The 21313-nt window shown below is 49.6% G+C and overlaps 4 protein-coding genes and 1 non-coding gene across 5 annotated transcripts; 4 read left to right on the top strand and 1 right to left on the bottom strand.

The window, feature by feature from the left end:
• Positions 1-2586: 2586 nt before the first annotated feature.
• On the top strand, positions 2587-4045 carry BDP81DRAFT_462725 (concanavalin A-like lectin/glucanase domain-containing protein; the record flags this gene model as incomplete). Its single annotated transcript, XM_060593935.1, has 3 exons — positions 2587-3051; positions 3122-3820; positions 3881-4045. The coding sequence occupies 3 exons, from the start codon at positions 2587-2589 to the stop codon at positions 4043-4045; spliced, it is 1329 nt and encodes a 442-aa protein (XP_060442857.1).
• Positions 4046-4997: 952 nt separating this feature from the next.
• BDP81DRAFT_432453 (pyrimidine 5'-nucleotidase) lies at positions 4998-6365 on the top strand. The gene is made up of 4 exons (XM_060590785.1): positions 4998-5187; positions 5256-5284; positions 5357-5818; positions 5908-6365. Exons 1-4 carry the CDS (start codon positions 5132-5134, stop codon positions 6087-6089), a joined length of 729 nt encoding a protein of 242 aa, XP_060442856.1. The 5' UTR covers positions 4998-5131; the 3' UTR covers positions 6090-6365.
• A 792-nt stretch (positions 6366-7157) lies between these two features.
• Positions 7158-7267, top strand: BDP81DRAFT_t233. Its single transcript has one exon. It is a non-coding gene; the product is annotated as a tRNA-Ser (tRNA).
• Positions 7268-8559: 1292 nt separating this feature from the next.
• BDP81DRAFT_482660 (uncharacterized protein) lies at positions 8560-9484 on the top strand. Its single transcript, XM_060595025.1, has 2 exons — positions 8560-8965; positions 9039-9484. Exons 1-2 carry the CDS (start codon positions 8722-8724, stop codon positions 9230-9232), a joined length of 438 nt encoding a protein of 145 aa, XP_060442855.1. The 5' UTR covers positions 8560-8721; the 3' UTR covers positions 9233-9484.
• Positions 9485-12905: 3421 nt separating this feature from the next.
• On the bottom strand, positions 12906-15892 carry BDP81DRAFT_324338 (uncharacterized protein; the record flags this gene model as incomplete). The annotated part of the gene is made up of 5 exons (XM_060584880.1): positions 12906-13244; positions 13310-13656; positions 13780-14006; positions 14068-14402; positions 14468-15892. The coding sequence occupies 5 exons, from the start codon at positions 15890-15892 to the stop codon at positions 12906-12908; spliced, it is 2673 nt and encodes an 890-aa protein (XP_060442854.1).
• Between the last annotated feature and the right edge of the window lie 5421 nt (positions 15893-21313).

The raw sequence follows: 21313 nt of genomic DNA, 5'->3' as shown, positions 1-21313 counted from the left end.
TCAAGAGTCGGGGGTTTTCTGTGACGAAACAAACGGCCGATCTTAAGGTTGACTTTCAACTCGCAGCCTGAAATGTAACTGACAAAGAGGGTTGTTTCGTCGGACAAACTTGCCCTATGTTTATGGGTCTTTCATCAGCTTGCGCTCGCCCCTTCAACTCTGAGATTAAGCTGGACTGTATATAAAGTTTCGAGCCTCAAGCTTCGTCGTGTCCATACCGCACTCGCCAATAGTAGGTATCTGACTACCTCATAAGCTCAGAACGTTGCTGAAGTCACACTTTGTCGACGAGGCTTAGCCTACCGTACCCGTATTCCAACGCACTACCACAGCACCATGGTTCATAGAACTCTTTGAGCAATCTATTTTGGACAAGCTTCATCTTCTTTGACCATAGTTCCAATGGCGCGAACCATTCGTGATCTAGAGTTGCTACTAGTTCTCAACCTGAGTTATCGGCTCGACGGTCAGATAGTGTGGGACGAAGCTTAATGCTGCCCAGTAACCGACTCACAGACGATATATCCAGAGACACTCCACGCTACGGCTTGACGTTCCGTTAGTGTATAGTTCCAATATTTCTAGCCTTGAGACGATGCGATATCCATGCCAAAATGGGACTACATCTGAACAACTTTGCATTTCGGCTCCGAGACCCCAACTCGCTGGTAGAGAGGAGACCGAGCCTACAATCTCCGAGCCGGTTTCTCTCTCGAACCACAACATGGACGTTGACCTACTTCCATTACCAAGGCGAGGCCAAGCCGTCAGATTCGGAGCCGCAAAGCTTCGATAACCACACCAAAAGCAGGTGAAGGTAAATGCGGCTGATCATTAACGATCCGAGGATGCGGTACGCTACCCTCCGTGACACGCATCAACGACATTAGCGCTTTCGAGGGTCTCTGCATGCATTAGATTCCCGGGGCCCGAAATTTGGAGAAACCGTGGGACTTTTGCAAGAGATAGAGATTAGGGTTATCTAGAGTAGCATTAAGTACGTAATGAATCTGTACACCTCAACTGAGTAGCTCCGTACACGGGAGAAACCAGGACCGCACTCGGCTGAGTGACTCCGATAGGTGGACTGCTTTTCACGGTCCGTCATTACGTGCGATGCTCCGTGGGCCCACGGCGCCACTACCGGCAGCATCAAGCCGCGAAACAGGCATGACCTGACTAGGAAAAGGGGGCCAAAAAGTAAATTAGACTAAGGGGGAAGATTGAGGAATGAGATAAAGAGAACTCAACTCTGTTTCTCGTCAGACATAGTGATTCCTCGGGCGCAGTTGCAAGCCTGAAGGCACAGGCTTGGTCACATTTGTGGTTGCCGTTAGATCTAAAAGTGGTGAGCCAAGACTCGAGGGCATTACCAACTTTGACCGGATGTCGGCGGTTCAACACCCCACGTTGGATGACTGTGCACGATAGTGGGCCGAATTCCTAGTGAGAAAGATTGAGGCAAATACTATCTGCCGCCGAGCGGATGAAGCAAACTAGGAACTCTTGCTGGTGAATTAGGGTCACAAAATTTCTCTCCATGCTAGGTAGTTTGCTGGACAAGCAACCACTTCTTGATGGCTTGTCTACATGTAGTCTAACTGAGATCAACGCTATCAGTGCCGCAAATAAGTTGATTGTTGGGGTAAGTTGACGCCGTCATACCCGCATCAGTAGCTTCGGTAATGCTCAGTAAATGCCGTGCCCTCCGGCTTGAGCAGGGGAGGCGGATATTACTTATCCAACCGCATGGAGACGCTTCTCCCAAACGGAGGGCGGTGGGAGATATTCCGCCCGGGTGCCCCTTGCATAGACCCCAACTTGGCTTTGCTTGACTTTGCGGAGAAGACACACGATGTCACCTCACGACGGGTTGCGGCAAACATGTGCTCTGCTCACTCGCTCATCCAGCTCCCTATCCCTGCGTCACCAGCCCTTTGGACCTTGTGGTAATTAATCAATTTGTTGCAACCGGCTGCCACGAGAGAACCAAGAGAGCCAAGTTGCGCCCCTCCCGGATCAAGCTTCGCCCAGCAGGCTTGGTCTGCCTTGGTCTCTTTAAGTCTCCAAGAAATGGACTCTGACTACGTTCGTCCAATCCCACCTGCCCCGGGCCCTCAAGACAGACTTAGGCAAGGCGGGAAGGCATCCGATCTTGCCTATCCAGGCCCACTAGACAATCATCAACTCTCCAATGACCGATGCATCCCGGGTTACTGTTCCCAATTGAATGCATCACGACTCACTCCGAGCCGCTCGCAGGAGCTCCCAAGCCCCTGGACGGAAATTAAGCAGTTTGGAAGGAAGTGGGAAGAGAGGGGCTAAGCGCAACCATCTCATGATAGCTTAACCTTGAACGGGAGATCGAAACAGTATGTGAGAGTCTATATAATGTGTCCGAGGCCATCCGCTCACTTTTGGCTTTCGTTTCCTCCTCCCAAGCCACTCGCGACATTCTTTTCCGGCACTCCCATTCATTCTTTTATGTTCAGACCCGTCTGATCATCTTTCCACACTCTTTTTCCCCGATCGATTCTCCCATCCGTTCTTTATCGACTTGACGTCCGAAGATATATCATCACCACCATGTTGACCAAGGTTTCTGCACTCACGGCCCTCGTGGCCGCTGTTCGCGCGCAGCAGGTCTGCACGCTCAACGCGGAGACCAAGCCTGCACTCACCTGGTCCAACTGCGCGGCCGGCGGTGCCTGCACCACGGTCGACGGTTCCGTCACCGTCGATGCCAACTGGCGTTGGACTCACAAGACCGACGGCAGCACCAACTGCTACACCGGCAACAAGTGGGATACCTCCATCTGCTCCACCGGCGAGGACTGTGCCTCCAAGTGCTGCGTGGACGGCGCCGACTACTCCGGCACCTACGGCGCCACCACCACCGGCGATGCCCTCAACCTCAAGTTTGTCCAGCAGGGCCCCTACAGCAAGAACATTGGCTCTCGCATGTTCCTCATGGACGGAACCGATAAGTACCAAATGTTCAAGCTCTTAGGCCAAGAGTTCACCTTTGACGTTGATGTCTCCAACCTTGGTGTAAGTGAAAAGGCCTCAGCTCCACCAGGCGAACAAGGAAGCAGCAGCTTGACTAACACGGCGATCATAGTGCGGCCTGAACGGCGCCTTGTACTTCGCCTCCATGGACGCCGACGGTGGCATGTCCAAGTTCCCTACCAACAAGGCCGGTGCCTCCCACGGAACCGGCTACTGCGACAGCCAGTGCCCCCGCGACCTCAAGTTCATCGACGGCAAGGCCAACGTCGAGGGTTGGGTGCCCTCATCCAACGACGCCAACGCCGGCGTCGGAACCATGGGCTCGTGCTGCTCTGAGATGGACATCTGGGAGGCCAACTCCGTCTCCAACGCTTACACCCCTCACCCCTGCGAGACTGTCGGCCAATTGAGCTGCAGCGGCGACGCCTGCGGAGGCACGTACAGCTCTACTCGCTACGCCGGCCAGTGCGACCCCGATGGATGCGACTTCAACAGCTACCGCCAGGGCAACACCACCTTCTACGGCAAGGGCTCCCAGTTCGCCATCGACACCTCCAAGAAGATCACAGTCGTCACGCAGTTCGTCGAGACCGGCGGCGCTCTGACTGACATCAAGCGCTTCTACGTCCAGGACGGCAAGGTCTTTGCCAACTCCAAGTCCGACGTCACTGGCGTTGAGGGCAACTCCATCACCACCGACTACTGCACCGCCCAGAAGAAGGCTTTCGGCGACGAGGACGTCTTTGCTCAGAAGGGTGGTCTTGCTCAGATGGGCAAGGCTCTCTCCGAGGGTATGGTTCTCGTCATGTCCGTCTGGGACGACCACCACTCCAACGCGCTCTGGCTGGACTCCACCTACCCTACCAACGAGACCGGCCCTGGCACCGCTCGCGGCTCTTGCGGCACCGACTCTGGCGTTCCCGCCGATGTCGAGTCCCAGGCCCCCAACTCCAACGTCATCTTCTCCAACATCAAGTTCGGCCCCATCGGCTCTACCTTCAACAGCGCCGGAACTGCTGTAAGTACTACTGAGTAGCTCTCTTATGTTTCTGTTGCTAATCATGCATCTTTAATAGTAAGTTGTTGAATGTTGATGTAAGCGATCGCCGCTACTCCTACAGTAGCCTCATCTCTGGTGTGGTTGCGAGGTTGCGCTAGGTGAATGTTAGTCACAAGTTCTAAGATGACCGTGGCATATATCCTTCTTTCGGTTGTACATGTTTTCTAGACATTTCAGTGTATATACATATAGCGTGGCTCTGACCCTTGCAAATAAGTGCAAGGGAAGTCGGCTTACAAAAGTCTTCAGCTAAGCTTTTACCCTCTTATATGCTGCCTATATCTCCTTGTATTTGAATTTTGTGCATGTGGAGCAAAGAGTCTCAAAAGTAATAACAGGAACTGTTACGAATTCCTTTCCCTCCGAGGATCGGGGCTTGGTCGGAGTACGTGTGTTGTAAATAGGTGCTCTGAAGACAAGATGGATAACACCATGCAATGTCTCGGGCTGTATTAACGCCGAATTGTCTGCCATTCTCAAATTCCCTTTTTGATTCCATTCTGTAACTCTGATGCGTTCAAGTTCCCTTATAGGAGGTGTGTTGTATCCTGTCCAACAAATAGCTGGAGGTATTGTTGATGGGACAATGAGTCATAGACCAGACAAGTACGTGCAAGTGCTGAGCACATGCATCTTGCTACAAAAGATTCTCGAGCCCATACAAGATATAATCGCATCCCTGATATACAATTCGGAGAGTTTCGACGGAAGTGTGCTTTTTCGAATAAGACTTCAGCTCATCTCAACCTATTTCCACCGCTTTGCTCAGCGCAATCTGTGGAGGAACGAGTAAAGTTGGTAGTGCATCATGACACAGGGCACCGCAGTGGATCTCTAGCCTCCAATGACGGATTCACAGGGCAAATCCCTCCAAGACGCTAACCCCAAACAGTGTCCGAGTCTCTGTCGCAGGCCATTTATAGATGCTAAATAGCTCCCGCGGCTCTGCAAGTGTTCCGGAACCTTTACACAATCTCACAATCTCATTTGAGCGCGGGGTTTTCACATCAATAAGCTTCGAATCGGACACATCTCAGCGACAACACAACTCACGAAGGGTTCATGATGGTCGATAAAATAGAAGAAAGTGCTACGGCTCGTAAGCCAGTGTTCTTTTTGTAAGCTCAATAATTCATCAATCTGAGATGCTCAGCAGATGGATGCGTATTGACTCACCAGGAAATAGCGACATCGACAACTGTCTTTACTCTAGAAGTAAGCAAAATAATTCTTCCTCTTCTCAAATATCGTAGTAATTCAAATGGACTCACTAACCTTTTTTCCTAGGTCATAAAATCCATGATCTCATGGCGAAGCTCATCGATCAGTACTTCGTGACACACTTGTCGCTAGGGGAGAAGGAAGCCTCGAGATTGACCAGAGAATACTACAAGACATACGGCCTCGCTATCGAGGGCTTAGTCCGCCACCACAAGATAGACCCGCTAGACTTCAACGCAAAGGTGGATGACGCGTTACCTCTCGACGACATCCTCAAGCCTGATGCAGAGCTCCGAGCGCTGTTGGAGGACATCGACACCAGCAAGGTCAAACTTTGGCTCTTCACGAATGCCTACGTCAACCACGGAAAAAGAGTCGTGCGACTCCTGGAGGTCGATGATCTATTTGATGGTTTGACGTACTGCGACTACGCCCAGTACCCTTTCGTCTGCAAACCAGCCAAGGAAATGTTCCGCAGGGCCATGGAACAGGCAGGAGTTGAAAATCCCGGAGACTGCTACTTTGTCGGTAAGCTCTTGACTATTAACCCCATTCAATGGCACGGTGGCACTGCGCTACTGGCTTTCCAAGAGATGACTTGTACTGAAAACATGCAGATGATTCTTACGATAATTGCAAGAGCGCAAAAGAACTTGGGTGGACGGCCGCGCACCTTGTCGAGGAAGGGTTGCCCGTCCCCGAGACACAGGCTTCCCAGTTCCAGATTCGACATCTTCGAGAGCTTCGCGACGTTTACCCCCAATTCTTCAAGTCCGGCGTTTCAAAGAGCCAGAGTTAGACAAAGAAGTATGTTCTTACCACGCTTTAAGGAACGAGCAAGTAATAGACTAGAATCTGCATGTAGATAAAAGAGTAAAGCTTGAATTCCTCGACGACTAGTAGATTTTCCTAGCCACAAAGGACTGCGCTCTGGAAACAAGTTGATCTTTTACAGTTAAGGATAAGTAACTTCATATGCCCTTACTGGTGTAGGTCAGTCTTTGGCGAAGGGCGGTGCCTCGAGTCATCTTCGGATCATCCGCAATATGAGAAATTACAAGACAGAATGTCTCCGGATGTTGAAACTTGACGGCTCTTTTTATCGTAGCGTTGCGCAAGTACTCTAACTCAAGTGATTCATACCGTTCTATGAACCCCTTGTGTAACGTCTTTAAGATGTCTCGACAGTTTAGCAACTCACTGCTCTCAAGTGCCAACCTGGACGTTGAATAAATGGTTCGCAAGTGCGAATTTGTCAAATTATCAAACGACTCAGATGCATAGGGTGCTGACAGCGTTTAACACAATGTTCTTTTGCGATCTGGACACAGTCTGGAATTACTTAGAATCGATACGTACCTACCCGGGAACAGAACATGGATTGCCCGAAGACTTCGTGTTTTTCGGTGCATGTTCAACTACTCTCTTATTGTGTGCAGCTTGCATAAAGCCAACACTCACATTTATGCAGTCACTGTTGTACGGATACCCCTTGCATACCAGCAACCAGAGGGTGTTGGTTCACGGGGTCGTATACGACAAATAGTGGTAGCAATTATCACTCGTCTGTTGGTGATCCTATTGCTTGTTCTTCTTGTTGTTGTTCTATCTTACATTGTAGGCAGGAGTCGGTCGAAGTAGGTAGTGACGGCCTGGGTGGTTGCCCCACCTTTATCCGGCCGTGATGACTAAGCCAGTTGTCCCACTTCGCCCAGGGCAGGTGCCAGCCAGCCCATGGTACCTGCCTATTACTCCTTATCAGCCTTTGCTGTTCCAACAGAGGGGCTTGTGGATCTCTTGTCGTTGGCAGCCCCGTCCGTATTGCATTATAATCCACTTGAGAGCCACAAATTTTAACAATCAGTTAGTCACCTTGCCAGAGTGGTTAATGGGCTGGCCTGCTAGTTCGGGATTTCTATCCTGGAGAGCTGATAGCCAGTGGCTTCGGTCGCGCAGGTTCGAATCCTGTGGGTGACGGCATTAATGTTTTTGCGTTTTGGCGGACGTACACGATCCTTTTGTTTTGTTTTCGCAACGTAAAGGACACGCCTAAATGCAACGGTGTTCTCGTTTTCTGACTCGTGTTGTGAGGTCTGTCAATAGGCTTGTCGCTGGGGCGAGCGGGGTTAAAGATATGGATTTCACTCATTTGGACATGGACAACATGTAACATCATCTCGATGAAGGCACTATGGCTGAGGAAAGGATGAATGAAGTCTGATTGAGCCGACTCCGTTAAATCAAATTCATTCAGGAAGACTCAATCGCAATCAACCTGCGTGAAGGCGTCGCTGTTTCCCACTGAAAGCAAGCGGGCACTGTCGGCAATTGGACCCCTAAAGTGGCGCATCTCTAGCTGGGTTCCCCGGCCCTCTTCCATAACCCGTTGCCCGTGTTCTATTGCGCCATGCCTACCGCCCACACCGTCCAAAGCGCTGACGTTCCTAGCCGGACCATCTGACGTGTTAGGGTGCTCGTTGGCGCTGAAACGTTGCCGTGATGGACGTAAGGGAAGCTAAGTCCGGTGGTTCTGTTCGTTCTCGTAACCTGGTGTGCTCCTCTATTTGGAGCGAGTTGAGGCAAAGAGAAGCAAACTACCGTGCTACCTTACGTGCTTACCTTGTGCCACTCACTGCATAGTGCCTTAAACGGACCAATGCCATTGCCTCTAGTAAGACTCATTACAACTTGTAAGAGATATACGAGCCTTTGTCATCATTCAATTCATTGATGTTGTTTTTATTTATAAAGATCGACCAGATCAGCGTCGAGCACTTGGCCAAGGTTTGATTAGTGTCCTGCAGCTTCGCCCTGCGGCCCCTCCCCCCCAGTCATGGCATTCTCTCCCCCAGAGTTTACCGGCACCAGACTCCTCCTCGCATTTTGAGGCGGAAGTAGCAACTTGTTGGTCGCGGCGGCGGAACCCGTAAGACTGGCGGCGACTACCAAGAATAGATCGAGTAGGAAGAATACCAGAGTGCTTTTGCTCACATCATGCTGGCACTGGCTCCAACTGCCCAGCCCGTTTACCCGTGCCATTGAGCATGCCCTAAAGGGGTAGCGTAGATGTCGACACGAGCCGCAGCGCCACCCGCTTGAGCCGGAGCCGTGCATTTGGCTGGCACGGGTGACCCGGGGCGGCCCAACGATGTCATGCCCAGACGATTTTCGCCTACGGAGATATTCTCAGGGGGCCCTGACGTCGAATCATACGAAAATAGACATGGGAATACAGACGACAAGGGTCTCTCGTCATGTTCATTTGGTGTTTATGATGAAAATACTCAAAAACATCAGACAAACCCCTCCTCAACTGTCTCGTTCCCTTCCCACTCCCACCACCCTTACTTCAAGCAACCTCCAAGAATCGCAGCCACTCAATACAGCCTAATAAACTAAACTTAATACGATCATCTACAAATTCTCTCGAAATGCAGTTCCGCGCTTCCCTTGCTGCCGCCGCCGGCCTCTTCGCCATGGCCAACGCCCGAATCTACGGCATCGCCTTCCCCGAGACCGTAAAGGCTGGCGACGAGGTTCAGGCCGTCATCGAGACCGAGAACTACATCCAGACGGTCGCGGACATCGCCATTGCATTCGGCATTGCTCCCGAAGCCTCTGCCTACCCCGGAACCCTCGGCCAGAATGTCCTGGGCTCGTTTTACCTCGGACCTGGTAAGTCTTGACGAAACAATCTTCCCATTATTTTTGATGTTGACGTCTAATACCCGTCTTTCGTATAATGCAGAAAAGTCCAACATCCTCGATAACATCACCGAGACGGTTACGATTCCTGCTGGTCTCGCAGCTGGCAAGTATGTTGTCTCTGCAGGCCTGTACAGCTTGTACGGCGCCTCTTCGTCCTCGACCCTGTCCAACTACAACGTCACCATCATCGTTGATGACGCGACTAGCGAGACCTACGTTGGCAGCCAACAGTAGACGCGATTCATAACGGCCACGAAATCATCTTGTTTCATATAAATGGCGTTGAATTTTGATTTGCATTTTTCAGGCCTGCCGCCTTGTTCTCCAAGGTCGAGCATGTCTGATGTGAGCTGGGCTATGTATTAGTAGAAGTATGACGTTTACACGGGCAATCAAAGGCCATGGCCTTAATGGCCAGGGTTATCAATACACTTGATACAACGTACATGTACTCTATGGGTGCTGAAAACCACGTCTTCAATCTTCAAGCTCCGTTCTGCCTTCCTCGCATACTATGTAACATCCGGGGGAGGGCCTTGGAGTTGGGTACCCGGAGCGTCGCTCTGGAGCAAGCCATGTAGCCGCTGCAGCCCACCTCACTGAAGACCTCATCTTATGGTTCTTAACGCAGAAAGATTTCAACACATGATGTCCCAGCTATCAGGCTATAATTCCTGCAGAACGATTGCGTCACCCTAACGCCAAGTATGCGCCCGCCCACAGCGCACGTTGATGGAGGGCCCTACCCATCGCCTTGACGGTTTCTCAGAAGTCATGAAGAAATACTGATCAGTATGATCTTAGTTCTAGTGTGCAAGCTCGAGGTACTTACACATTTACTTTCCCGGGATCATAAGCACATGTTGTTGTTGTTGTTGTTGTTGTTCTATTTAACGCCATGGCGGCAAGGGCGCAGCCGCCCTTGCGGCAGACCTCCCGGAGGGTATGTGGCGTGAAGGGTCGCAGGCTCTAGCTATATACTATATAGTACACGCCGTATCCTGACGTCCTCCAAATCTTGCTCGTGAGCTACTATGTGTTCTATCCATCCCTAGTTCCCACTGGTGCCCTAGTTCCGTTATAACCATCTGGTTTCTTAATAGAGGTAGTTTGTCGTTTGGAGGATAGGTTATGACCTATCTCCTAGTACCGCGGGCAGATCTTCTGGAAGAAGTCTGTCACGCAGAGGAAGGCCTGGAAGCCTTCAGAGTCAGTGATTAGCCCCTTGAAGTAGCGATCGAGGGACCCTATAGGTCCTACGGGCTCCTGGCGGCTGTAAGGGTAGAGGGTGGGCCACTGTTGCCTCCTCAGTAGGGTCTTTCGGCAGTAGACTAGATGGTCTGCCTCCTTAACCCATCCACAGGAGCAGGTGAGTAGTGCTTCTGTGTGGTTAAAGCGTTGGTGATATTGTTTAAAGTCCCCGTGGCCTGACCGTGCCGCGAGGAGGTGATGAAGGGCAGCCCTAGGGAGGCCAGGTTCAGGAGGGCAAGCAAGGGTAGCCTTGAGCCCTAGTTGGGTATAGCGGGGAGTTGCCTCTTGTTTCCACCATCGTCTATGTTGGCGTCTTGGCCGCTCTTTAGCAAGCCACTTGATACCTGATAGAGTAGCTAGTTGGCCCCTAAGGACTGGTAGAGTTGTTCCCTCCTTAGCTAGGCTGTCTGCTTCTTCGTTTCCTTTAATACCTTGGTGCCCAGGAGACCAATGGGTTTGTATATCGTGTATCCTAGCTACCTCCTGGATCTCTCCCTGGGTTGGAGAGAGGATAAATAGCAAGAAGTCTAATCTATTCTCTACTCGTTGGTCGTGTCTTGTGGGGACTTGCACTCTTGGACTGACAGAAGTACTTACCTTAGTAAAGTATTTAACTTCGCAAGGTTAGTTGGGCTGGGATACCGATATGAAATTCTGTTGTGGTAATTCATAGCGATTTCAAGACTTGAGGCAGCCTACGACAGCGGCTTCTACCTCAGGAAGGCTCGAATGGAGACATTCCGCATCATGAGAATCAATCCATGTGTCTGAGCGCTGTGTTTCTAGTTGACTTGGGGATAAATCTCGCGAGAAGTCATCGCAATCCCTGCTCCGTCCTCAAAACAGTCGTCACTTCTCACTTTCTAGATCGATCGTAGACAGATGCTTATCCTTCTGTTCCGGTCGCACAAGCGGCGGGAAGGTTGCATTTGCATTCCTGGTCGCCGCTGTCACTTTACGGGAATTTTCACTTGGGCATGAAGACTGGACCCAAGCTCCATTCCCAAGTTCATTTCATTGGCCAGTCTTCCCACTTCCCGTGGCTGATATTGCGCACGCCCCGATCAACTAAGTTGAGACGAACCCACCCCTACCGAATAAGTCAACACACCCACTTTCGGCCCACAAGCCAACGAAAATGGTCTCAGATCACCACCACCAAGTACACTTAATTAATTAACTACCTTCCACTACTACTATAATACACTTACTACCGTTATTAAGTAAATTGATCTTTATAAGTTAATTGAGACTAATAGGATAATTATTAAAATTCTTTTAAACTCCATATAACATGGTTCGTTAGTCAGCCAAACGTTTTTTCCCACGTCTATAATAACATCCAGTATTTCTCAACCATAATGCATTAAATTAATTATTAGTTATCGCTTTTAGAATTTCCTAATGATTTGATGTCTTTAGAATAGTGTCGGTATCACAGGCGTGATACATTTCCTTGTTACGGCCAGCTAGTCGTAGTGAGGTATGTTTGCAGAAGTTGAGGCTGCGGAACTGGTAACAGTAATCGTAGTCGTGGATAGCTTCAGGGAAGCTATGTCTGTAAGTCGTAAGGTAAGGGAAGGCTGCGGTGATCAATCGTAGTCTTATCAAAGAGGTTCTCAGGAAAGATAGCTGAAAGCGATCATAAGATCTGATACGAAGTTAATTGCTGAAGAGCTATGGAAAGTCTGTCCTAGAGTCCGGCTCGAGTCCATCCTATATACAAGTCCTGGTCCTGAACATATCCCTTGTCAATGATCAGTTCCTCTGATCGGGTGAGCGCTCATCGTTCGGCATGAGCGCTCATTACTTGGCATGAGCGCTCATGGCCCCACCATGGTCGCTCATGTCTTATCTTATCATCACGTGACTTGTACCATAGTTCTTCCGTTCCGTGAGAGGGTGCCTAGTGTCCCTTATCTCCTGCATATGTGGTGTATTATAACCGCCGCGAGCCTGCGGGGCAGGCCCTGTTCTTGGTCATGCATGTTGGTGTTACGAGCTGGACAAGGCAACCAACTGTGGCACAAAGCAAAAGCTTCGATAATGATGACTCCGGCATCATTGTCCCTTGTTCTGCATTATATAGCTACGCGCCCACAGTGACAAGTTGCGGCGGGCGTAACAGTTGGGTTGTAACACTAAGTTAATTAACTTTATTTTTGGTATAATCGACTAAATAAGTATATATAAAAAATCCATTTAGACGATTTTTATAATTATTATAACTAGTGGTTTATATATTAAGGGTAGAATAATAACGCGGTAGCTGGGAGGGATTTAATGGGGTGGGCCGAAAGTGGGTGGGTTGACTTAAGGAGCATAGTGTTACGCCCGCCGCAACTTGTCACTGTGGGCGCGTAGCTATATAATGCAGAACATGGGACAATGATGCCGGAGTCATCATTATCGAAGCTTTTGCTTTGTGCCACAGTTGGTTGCCTTGTCCTGCTCGTAACACATAGTCGGCAGTTGCCTTGCTTCGAAACGCATTCTATAATGAAATGGTTGAAGCAGCCACAATTCGAAAAAGTTACTATGCTTCGTTTAGAGAAAGGGTATTTACTCATAAGGCCAACAGAATCAATCTAGACTTTTTAAGAGCACATGCATCCATGTCGACATCATCAGGTCTGTTCTGCACCGGCAGATCCACTTACTCGATCGCGGGCGCCAAAGTGACAACAGCCCAGTGCACCTGGGATTTCTCATCCTTCAACGGCGTCCAGTGCGTGATGAACCTCTCATCGCCGCGGAACAAGGCACTTCTCCGAGTCTGTAGACGGACCTCGACGCTGATGGGCGCTCCGGTTCGAAGAGCATTGCGCACGCGCGTCTTGTAGTCGGACTGGTGGTTGACCATGTTCTGCTTGAGGAATCTGAAGACCTCTTGGCCTGCTACCAGGCCGACGGTGTTGTTGGCGGGGTGCAGCATTTCCAGGACGCCTTCAGAGTAGAACTTGATTATGAAGGAGTCGAAGCTGACAATTAGGTACTAAGACGTTCTGGTAAGCAAGACTACCCAAATCCATGGATCGCAAGCTCGGAGGAGGGACTCACTTTCGAATAAGCAGTGTAAAACTCCTTCATCTGGGCGTTTAAGTCGCGTCCTTCCAGCTTGTGGAGCAATTTGCTTTCCATGCCCGGATCGGCCGCGATGTTGTTCGGAGCATTGTCGTTGCTGACCTTGACCCCTAGTGCTTTCAAGAACGCTTTTCGAGCCGAAGGTTGGGAACCAGCGCGATGTAATGGTGCTGGTGGTACCTTAGCATCCTGGGTTTGAACGTCGTCATTGGTAGATGTCGACAACACTCTCATCACGTCCGCGTTGCTGTGGATTGTGGTTGAGCAATTGATCTGGCCGCCGATGAAGAAGGCCAGTTTCCCGGCTTCATTGTATAGCGGAGCTGTGTGAGGGGATCAGGTCAGCCTTCGTATGCCAAGTGGGATTAGATAACCATGTCTCGTTCGTGTGCATGTAGCTTGACGCCAGGCTGTACCAAAGATCTGTCTCGACGAGGTCTACTTACCAACATAGAGCAAGTTCCAAAACGGGTCTCCATTCTTCTTGTAGTTCAGGATGAGTTCAACGGACTCCTTTCGCTCGTCGATGGCGTTCTTCAGTCGTCGAACAGGAACGCGATCAGTATGCGCTCCCTGGAGGAATCTACAGTTTCGCGGAATGATCTCGGGTCGGGTGTACCCAGTGACTTTGATGAATCCATCTGACGCAAAGACGATCGGGTTGTCTGCGAGACTTTATTCAAGGATTAGCATACGTAAAAAACAAAGAGAGTCGTGGGAAGGCGTCAAGTTACCCAGGGTTCGTTAAGCAAAAGCAGTCACCGAGTCCTTGATAGCTGTGTCGATTGGTAGCTAACGCCCTCGTTGCGCTTATAGCCATTTGGTAGCGCACAAATCGAGGGTAGATATCCAGGAAGACATCTTGTTCAACGCTCTCTTGAAGATCCGTAAACAATGTTTCCATCGACGGGAGTGTCTTCGTGACCAGGGACTTCATGTCACCGTGGACGGACTTTCTCAATTCCCCATTGACGTTGATTTGCTTTGACGAGTCGTCGGCAAGGAAGTCCTTGTGGATGCTCGTCATGATTCCAGCCAGGTCATTGAGGACTGTTTGATACTGCTCGACCTGCAATAGGGAAAATATTGTCAGCAATCATGCTTCAAGATGCTACATCGGTATAAGCCACGTACCTTTTTGAGAAACTCGACACTCTCTGCGCAGAAACGAGCTTCGCTGAATTTCAGCAGTTGGTGTACGGTCGTAGGATTATGCAAAACAACCTGGAAAATGCCAGGTCCGAAGAAATCAACAGTACGGTTGGAGGACCCATTGCTCGTAACGCTTTGCTTCGAGATTGACTGTCTCGAGATCGAAATCGAATCGTCGCTCATTGCCCTTCGCGCCGCCGCCGGCGGTTGGTAATCTGGTGTCAGAGTCGAGCTGCCAAGGCCGTTCTTCCCGCTGTAGTCTAGAGCCTCCTCCTCCATGTCGGAGTATTGCTGCTTATTGTATGTCTGCCTGCGAGTGGCGCGTGAAGTCTGATGCGGACGTCTCTGGCTGATTGGTGGGGGTTCGGCATCCAGATACAGGCGTTGATGATCCAGCACGGGCGTCCTGAGCTCTCTCTTGTGTGCGGCGAGGGCTTCGGCAGCTCGCGATCGCGGGGGCGGCTGTGATGATTGGCGCGACGAGGCTCTCGAGGTGGTCGGTCGGCCGCGGGTCTGGCGATGATGCGCCGGCGGCGGCCGGGAATCTTCCGTCGGGATGTGGATGGCAGTGACGGGAGTCGTTGCTATACTTCGGTGCCCATTGCGCGTCTCATTGCGGTAATCGTGATATCCAGGATCTTCTTCCTCGTCGGCGCGGTCTTGATGATGGTCCTCTTCTTCCTCGGAGTCGTCGTAGATGATCCTGTGTGGTCGTCTACCTCCTATCGGGGGAGGTGTTGCTGAGCGGACAGCACTGGGGGATCGCACCATGCTCTGATGGGAGAGTTCCTCGTCTTCTGCGACTTGTGCCAAGAGTCTCTTTGCGGCCTCGATCTCTTCGGCGCGCGGGGGTCGCTGCGGTGTATTGTAATCGCGTCGCTTGAGCACTCGATCGGGGCTGTCAATACTAGCTCGATTGGGACGAGAAGACTGGCGTGGAGGCACAGCTACGGTGTCCCTGTCAGACCTTCCGTAGAGTCGCCGTGGTGGTGAGTAATCCCGGGAGACGATATCTGTCCGAGACAGAGGACGGGAAGGGCGACTGAGTTCCGTACTCTCTCTCGCTGAATGAGATTTCCCGTTTGCCCCCGTTGTCCCATTCCTTTCTTGTCTCCCTAAGGCCGTATCCCGGAGTCCATCGGAGTCCTTTCCGGCTTCTCCTAACATGAGACTAGACTCCGAAAGAGAACGCCGGAACTGAGGTCGCGAGTGGTCTTCATCGCTGTCTTCGGAGTCCTGACCAAAAGCAATGCGCGCCGTCTCGATGGCCGTGGTGTCTACCCGTGGCAGGACCCGCGTAAAGAGCTCGTCGTCGATAGGCCCTGTGGGAACTGACTTTGCAGCATTTCCATTCCCGGAGCGAAGGTAGGGCGGGCCGTCATCATCGACGTCATAGCCAGGCGCCATGGCTTAGTGAAAGGCTGCTCTATGGCCCAAAGGCAAGAATGTCGCTTAAACAGAAGAGGACAAGATTTCTTTGCTAGCGAGAGTGCGAGAGCAAAACCTTGTCTTGCTTGTTGAGATGGCACGCGAATGTCTCAACTTCCGGCCATGTGAGTGGACGTTTTCAGAAAAAGGAGAAAAAAGATAAGACCTTCCGAGAGGGACACAAAGAGGGCGTTTGGCGTTTTCTTGAACCAACTCCAACTTCCCACGGAGCCAGCCCGCGCACCCCAGGCCCCGGCAAGATTTTGATACCTCCATCCTGCCATGCACGCTCGAGCAGTCTCGTCCCAAACCACATTTCCGGCACTTGGTGTCAAGCAGGGGAATGCTCGCAACGGAGAGAGGGGTTGGACCCATTGAAACCTGTTTTCACCCTCCTCGAACTATTGTGGCAGAGGCGCCTTGGTGATAGCGTTCCGCTACGACTGGCTGAATTGAGCGCAAGATTGGACGACAGGGCAGAAATCCACGGTCCAGGTACATCGTTAGCTTTGTGCTTGGACCGCGACTTGGTATGTGTCTGGCCGGGTGTAGCTTGCAAAACAGGGTGACATTTGTCTCCGGAACCTGGATCCGTCCCCGATTTTCGAGCCTGGCTGCTCTAGCATCGAGACGTTTTTGCATGAAAAAAAAAAAAAAAAACCCTCCTGTTGAACGTGGGATCCCCACCATCCGAGCTGTGTTTGCTGCTCAGGGTTCGGTGCTCCCTTTGCGCTAATTATCAGACCGTTCTCGAGGCCTAGAATCCGTCCTTCTTCCCCAGCCCAACGGGACGGCTTCGATGTCGACAACCTAACTTAACGGTTGAGTCCCTTCATGTCAGGAACCCGGAGATTGTGGGGTTCGTCGGAGATGGGCGTCAACGTGCACATCACCTCGTGTTGAACAAGGATCAGGAGATCACCGATACCCGAGGTGGAAACCTGTCATCCATAGCCGGTCCAACTGCTATCAACACGAAAACTAGGCTTGCTAGCAGACAATAAATGTGACCAGATCACGCCAGATTCAACGGCGCTTGGCATTGTTACAGTCTCGACAATGTAGATCTGCGTGATTCGCGATTTGCTAAAGGTTGTGTTGCGATTGTTACTTTCAAAACATCTCAGAGTATGTTTGCTGCGACCGTACGTAGGATCGCCGATCTAGTCTAGGTCTCCAACTCGCAAACATCTCAAGCCGGCTCAATAAGACTGCTCGCCAAGAGACTCTTTAGGTACGATGCACGACAACGTTTTGATCCACCCGCGCAGAGATGAAGCATGTTTACTCCGTACTCCGCAAGACAACGCTCTGGGACGGTTATTTTTGCTCGGGGGCCGGGAATGACGTGCCATTCGGCATCTCTCGTATCAATATCAGCAGTGGTTTATACCTCCAGAGTTGCCTACCGCGGTGATTGTTGCGATATCTGCTGCAATCTCAATCATCCGCGAGAGCCCGAGCGCCCTCTCTCTCTCTCTCTCCCAGATTCGCCGTGAGATGACTGGTGACGCGGAGGATGCGATGTAACCCTGCACACATGGATGTGGCCCTGCGGCCAGACCTTCGAGTGCTACATGACGACACGATGATGGGGCTCGAGCGTTAAAGAATTGTTTGTTGGCTAGTGAAGGATTCGGGCTGGCAAACACTTCCGTCCCGCAGCGCCCAAGCTTCTTAGCTTCCTCTCCAGGCTAGTTGGAAACCCCTTCTTTTTGTCATCTCAAGAGTCAAACAAGATAATGCGAAGACTTGACGGAGCAGGATCCGGTCAGTGTAGGTTTCCTTCTTTTGTCAACATGTGCCCTATCCCAGTCCCTGGATTTCGGGGATCAGACCTCGGTCCGACTCATACAAACTGGCTAAGTCAACCCACCCACTTTCGGCCACCCCATTAAATCCCTCCCAGCTACCGCGTTATTATTCTACTCTTAATATATAAACCACTAACTAGTTATAATAATTATAAAAACCGTCTAAATGGATTTTTTTGCATACTTATTTATAAAAATATAATAGTCGATTATATTAAAACTAAACTTAATTAAGTTAGGCTCTTTTAGTTATTGTAAATAGTCTCTGTAACGGTGTGGGCCCCACAAGGGCAAATGTGGCAGCAGACACAACATGTTGAAGTGCGGAAGTGGAATTGGGCGGGTATGCTCGGACCAGAACGAGCAATCTGGACCCATAATAATCTTAGTGAGACCAACCAATGAAAATGCAGGAATCCAAGTGCCTCAGATGAGGGATATTCCTGGCTACATCTGGAAAGGAGAACACATAACATAGACAATAATTGTTGGTATACACGTCAGCAGGGCAACCGTACGGTTGGAACGAAGTGTCAATAATGGTCTATTATTGCTGCGTCTTGAGGTGGAAGGAGGAGGTTGTGGGCAGAGCCCACGGCCTCTCAGAAGTGGTATGTAAGAGGTCGTTTGTAAGTGCCCATACCGCTTTCCAGATCCACCTTTTCTGCCGACTGCTCAGAGATCCAACAATAATATCCCATCGAGTGCTGTTGGGCTACAGATACATTCACAGAAGGGATCTTGACCACTCAGGGACAGCCAAGAGTTTTCTCGACCAATCAATGGCCCTACTTGAAAGGTACTTCGGTTACTATATATTTTAAGTGTGATAGAGGTACCAGCAATCATCAGAGTTACAAATCGCAATCCCACACTACTTATATCCTAACCTCGTCTTCTTTTTCCTATCTCTTCGTAAGTTCTGTATAACTTCGCCTAATACTATTCGTTTATTATTACAAAACAAACAAGCAAAGGGCTTCCGTAATACCCTCACTAAGAGGTTAAAGGTAGGCAAAAAGGGAAAAGGTAAATAAGTTGAGGTACGAGTTGGGATAATCAGAGAATCGATTGTATTGATGATTATTCTATGATATGGTGGGAAAGTGTAGTCTATATATAATACAAATATCACATGTAATCATATGTAATCACATGTAATCACATGTAATCACATGTAATCACATGTGGTGCTTAAGTCCGAGCATTTATTATTAAGTTTATACGGGCATATGTGCCTGTCGGCGCTTTAACATGTATATGTAAAGCATATTTACGTTCGGGCTGTACGTGCGTACAAAGCGTTGTATCTGAGTAGATACGTACTTCGGTTGAGTGTTACGAGAAGGTCAAGGCAACCAACTGTGGCACAAAGCAAAAGCTTCGATAATGATGACTCCGCATCATTTTCCCTTGTTCTGCGTTATGTGGCTACGCGCTCACAGTGACAAGTTGCGGCGGGCGTAGCATTGAGCCTCTTATTACCATGTAACTTCTTAAGTACGTAACTCTTATAGTACTAATCAAGTATAAGTTTTAGAATTTTAGTAAATATTCTAAGTCCCTCGTATGTTATTGCCATAGAATGGAATTCTCTCTTATATCAGTGGCCCTCTAGGGCCGGGCCCGTTGCCTCCCATAAACTAATGGCCCAAAGTACTGAATTAGCTAGGTAGAAAAGGTCCTTCGCCATTCGTACTGAGAGTTAGCCCGAGCCCATTCCGGCTCGCCCCAGAGCTGGAGAAAGAAGCTATTAACAAGTACTACTTTGTTACGAGCAGGACAAGGCAACCAACTGTGGCACAAAGCAAAAGCTTCGATAATGATGACTCCGGTCATCATTGTCCCTTGTTCTGCATATATAGCTACGCGCCCACAGTGACAAGTTGCGGCGGGCGTAACATACTTCTAAGAGAAAGTTCTACATAAGGGATTGCCACCCCCCTCGTTAAACTGGCCGCCTATACTGGTTATAAGACCTCATTTGATCCCCTATATCAACGCCGTTCATATTATGGTTATAATCATCGATCTATACAGGAATAGGTGGTTTCTTTTGGGCTTTTGGGCTAAAGACCTCTCGGGCGGTACGAGCGGCAGCCGAGGACTTAGTAGGCCGGCGACGGTTCCGTAGTATCTACTCAGTGTCGCGATAAACAATTATAAGGAAAAGTACCAAGGTATTATCTTTCCAGCTTAGCTGATTAAGCTAGAAATATAGAGAACAAACCTTCAATATAGAAACACTATAAAAACATATATACCTTACGTACCTGACCGTCTTTTGTAGGGATACAGTGGATCTGATCTCAGGGAATACCCTTCCCTTCATCTTACTTTTTATTAACAAGTAACTGATCAATTTCCCTATCCCTTCGGCAGGTTCCAGTTGCCCCTATTACCTTTAATCGTAAAGTACGAAAGAGCTTTACAGAGACAAATAGGTTATTGAGGAAAACGTGGTATTTAACAAGGGGTAGCAGCGCTGCCGCTCGTTCTAATAAATTCAATCGCGCCTCGATTTGACTAATTTGACAACTTTTTCCTCAGGATTGGTTACATTGAGTAATTGGCCAATCAACTAAGCCAAATATAAGGGCACGTGACTCTTTTTATCACTATTATGCTACCCGATTAAGCAATAAGTGAAGCTATTTATATTAGTGTCACGACCCTGGTATAAATAATCCAACGTCTCCCCCAACAGGCAGGATCTTCCCCTTCAGCTAGTTCTTTGTCAGCTACAACTAGCCTATTATCTAAGGCTATATTAAGTGACGTTAAGACGTCAGGGTCAGCTTTATAGTACTAAAAGCTCTCTTGCAATCAGCAGCCATAGCAGGGATAGAAAATACATCAAGGGCAAGCTTGCTAAGAATGGGGTAGGTTAACTAGTGATCCTTCCACCACTTCACAAGGTCGTCTATAGATTAAAGAGGCTACCGGAGGTAAGTCTCAAGCTCATCCTGTTACCGAGGAGCCTCGCGACCTCGCCTACTCTATACCTATTATCTAAAATAACTATCTTTATAGGAGAGTAATATGATCTCTAGTGTCACAGACCCGCTGTCCTAGACCCCAACCTTGAGGTTGGTGTTGAGTAACCCGGTGGCCGGGTTACGTAAGCCTGAGGCTGGATAAAACTCTGCATCCTGTATTCTGTCGCGCATGTCCAGAAACGTAGCTCCTTGAGCTACGTCTTGTCAACAGAGCCTGTACCTGCTTAGGATAGAGCCTGCCCGTAGCAATAGATTGTCTGATCCGCCTGTCCAGCATCCACCTGCCAAACAACCTGCCTGCTACCGTGACATCTAGAGTAACTACGGTATCATCAGGAGCATCTTCCAACCTATATTAACAATTAAAGTAGTCCCTAAGCCCCTTTTTTGTATTACGAACCCACTCAAGCTAGACTTCTTTATACTAGACTATTTTAAGGTAAGAGATACTAAGTGTGTGTGTGTGTGTTATATTTAACGCCGTGGCGGCAAGAGCGCAGCCGCCCTTGTGGCCGACCTCTCGAAGGGTATATGGCGTGGAGAGCCGTCGCCCTATAACTATTGCTAGATACAGTTCAAATCGTCCT

The sequence above is a fragment of the Colletotrichum phormii genome, assembly GCF_030913505.1.
Source record: "Colletotrichum phormii strain CBS 102054 chromosome Unknown BDP81scaffold_15, whole genome shotgun sequence".
In the NCBI taxonomy this organism is placed as follows: domain Eukaryota; kingdom Fungi; phylum Ascomycota; class Sordariomycetes; order Glomerellales; family Glomerellaceae; genus Colletotrichum; species Colletotrichum phormii.
This window is presented reverse-complemented; position numbering and strand designations above follow the sequence as displayed.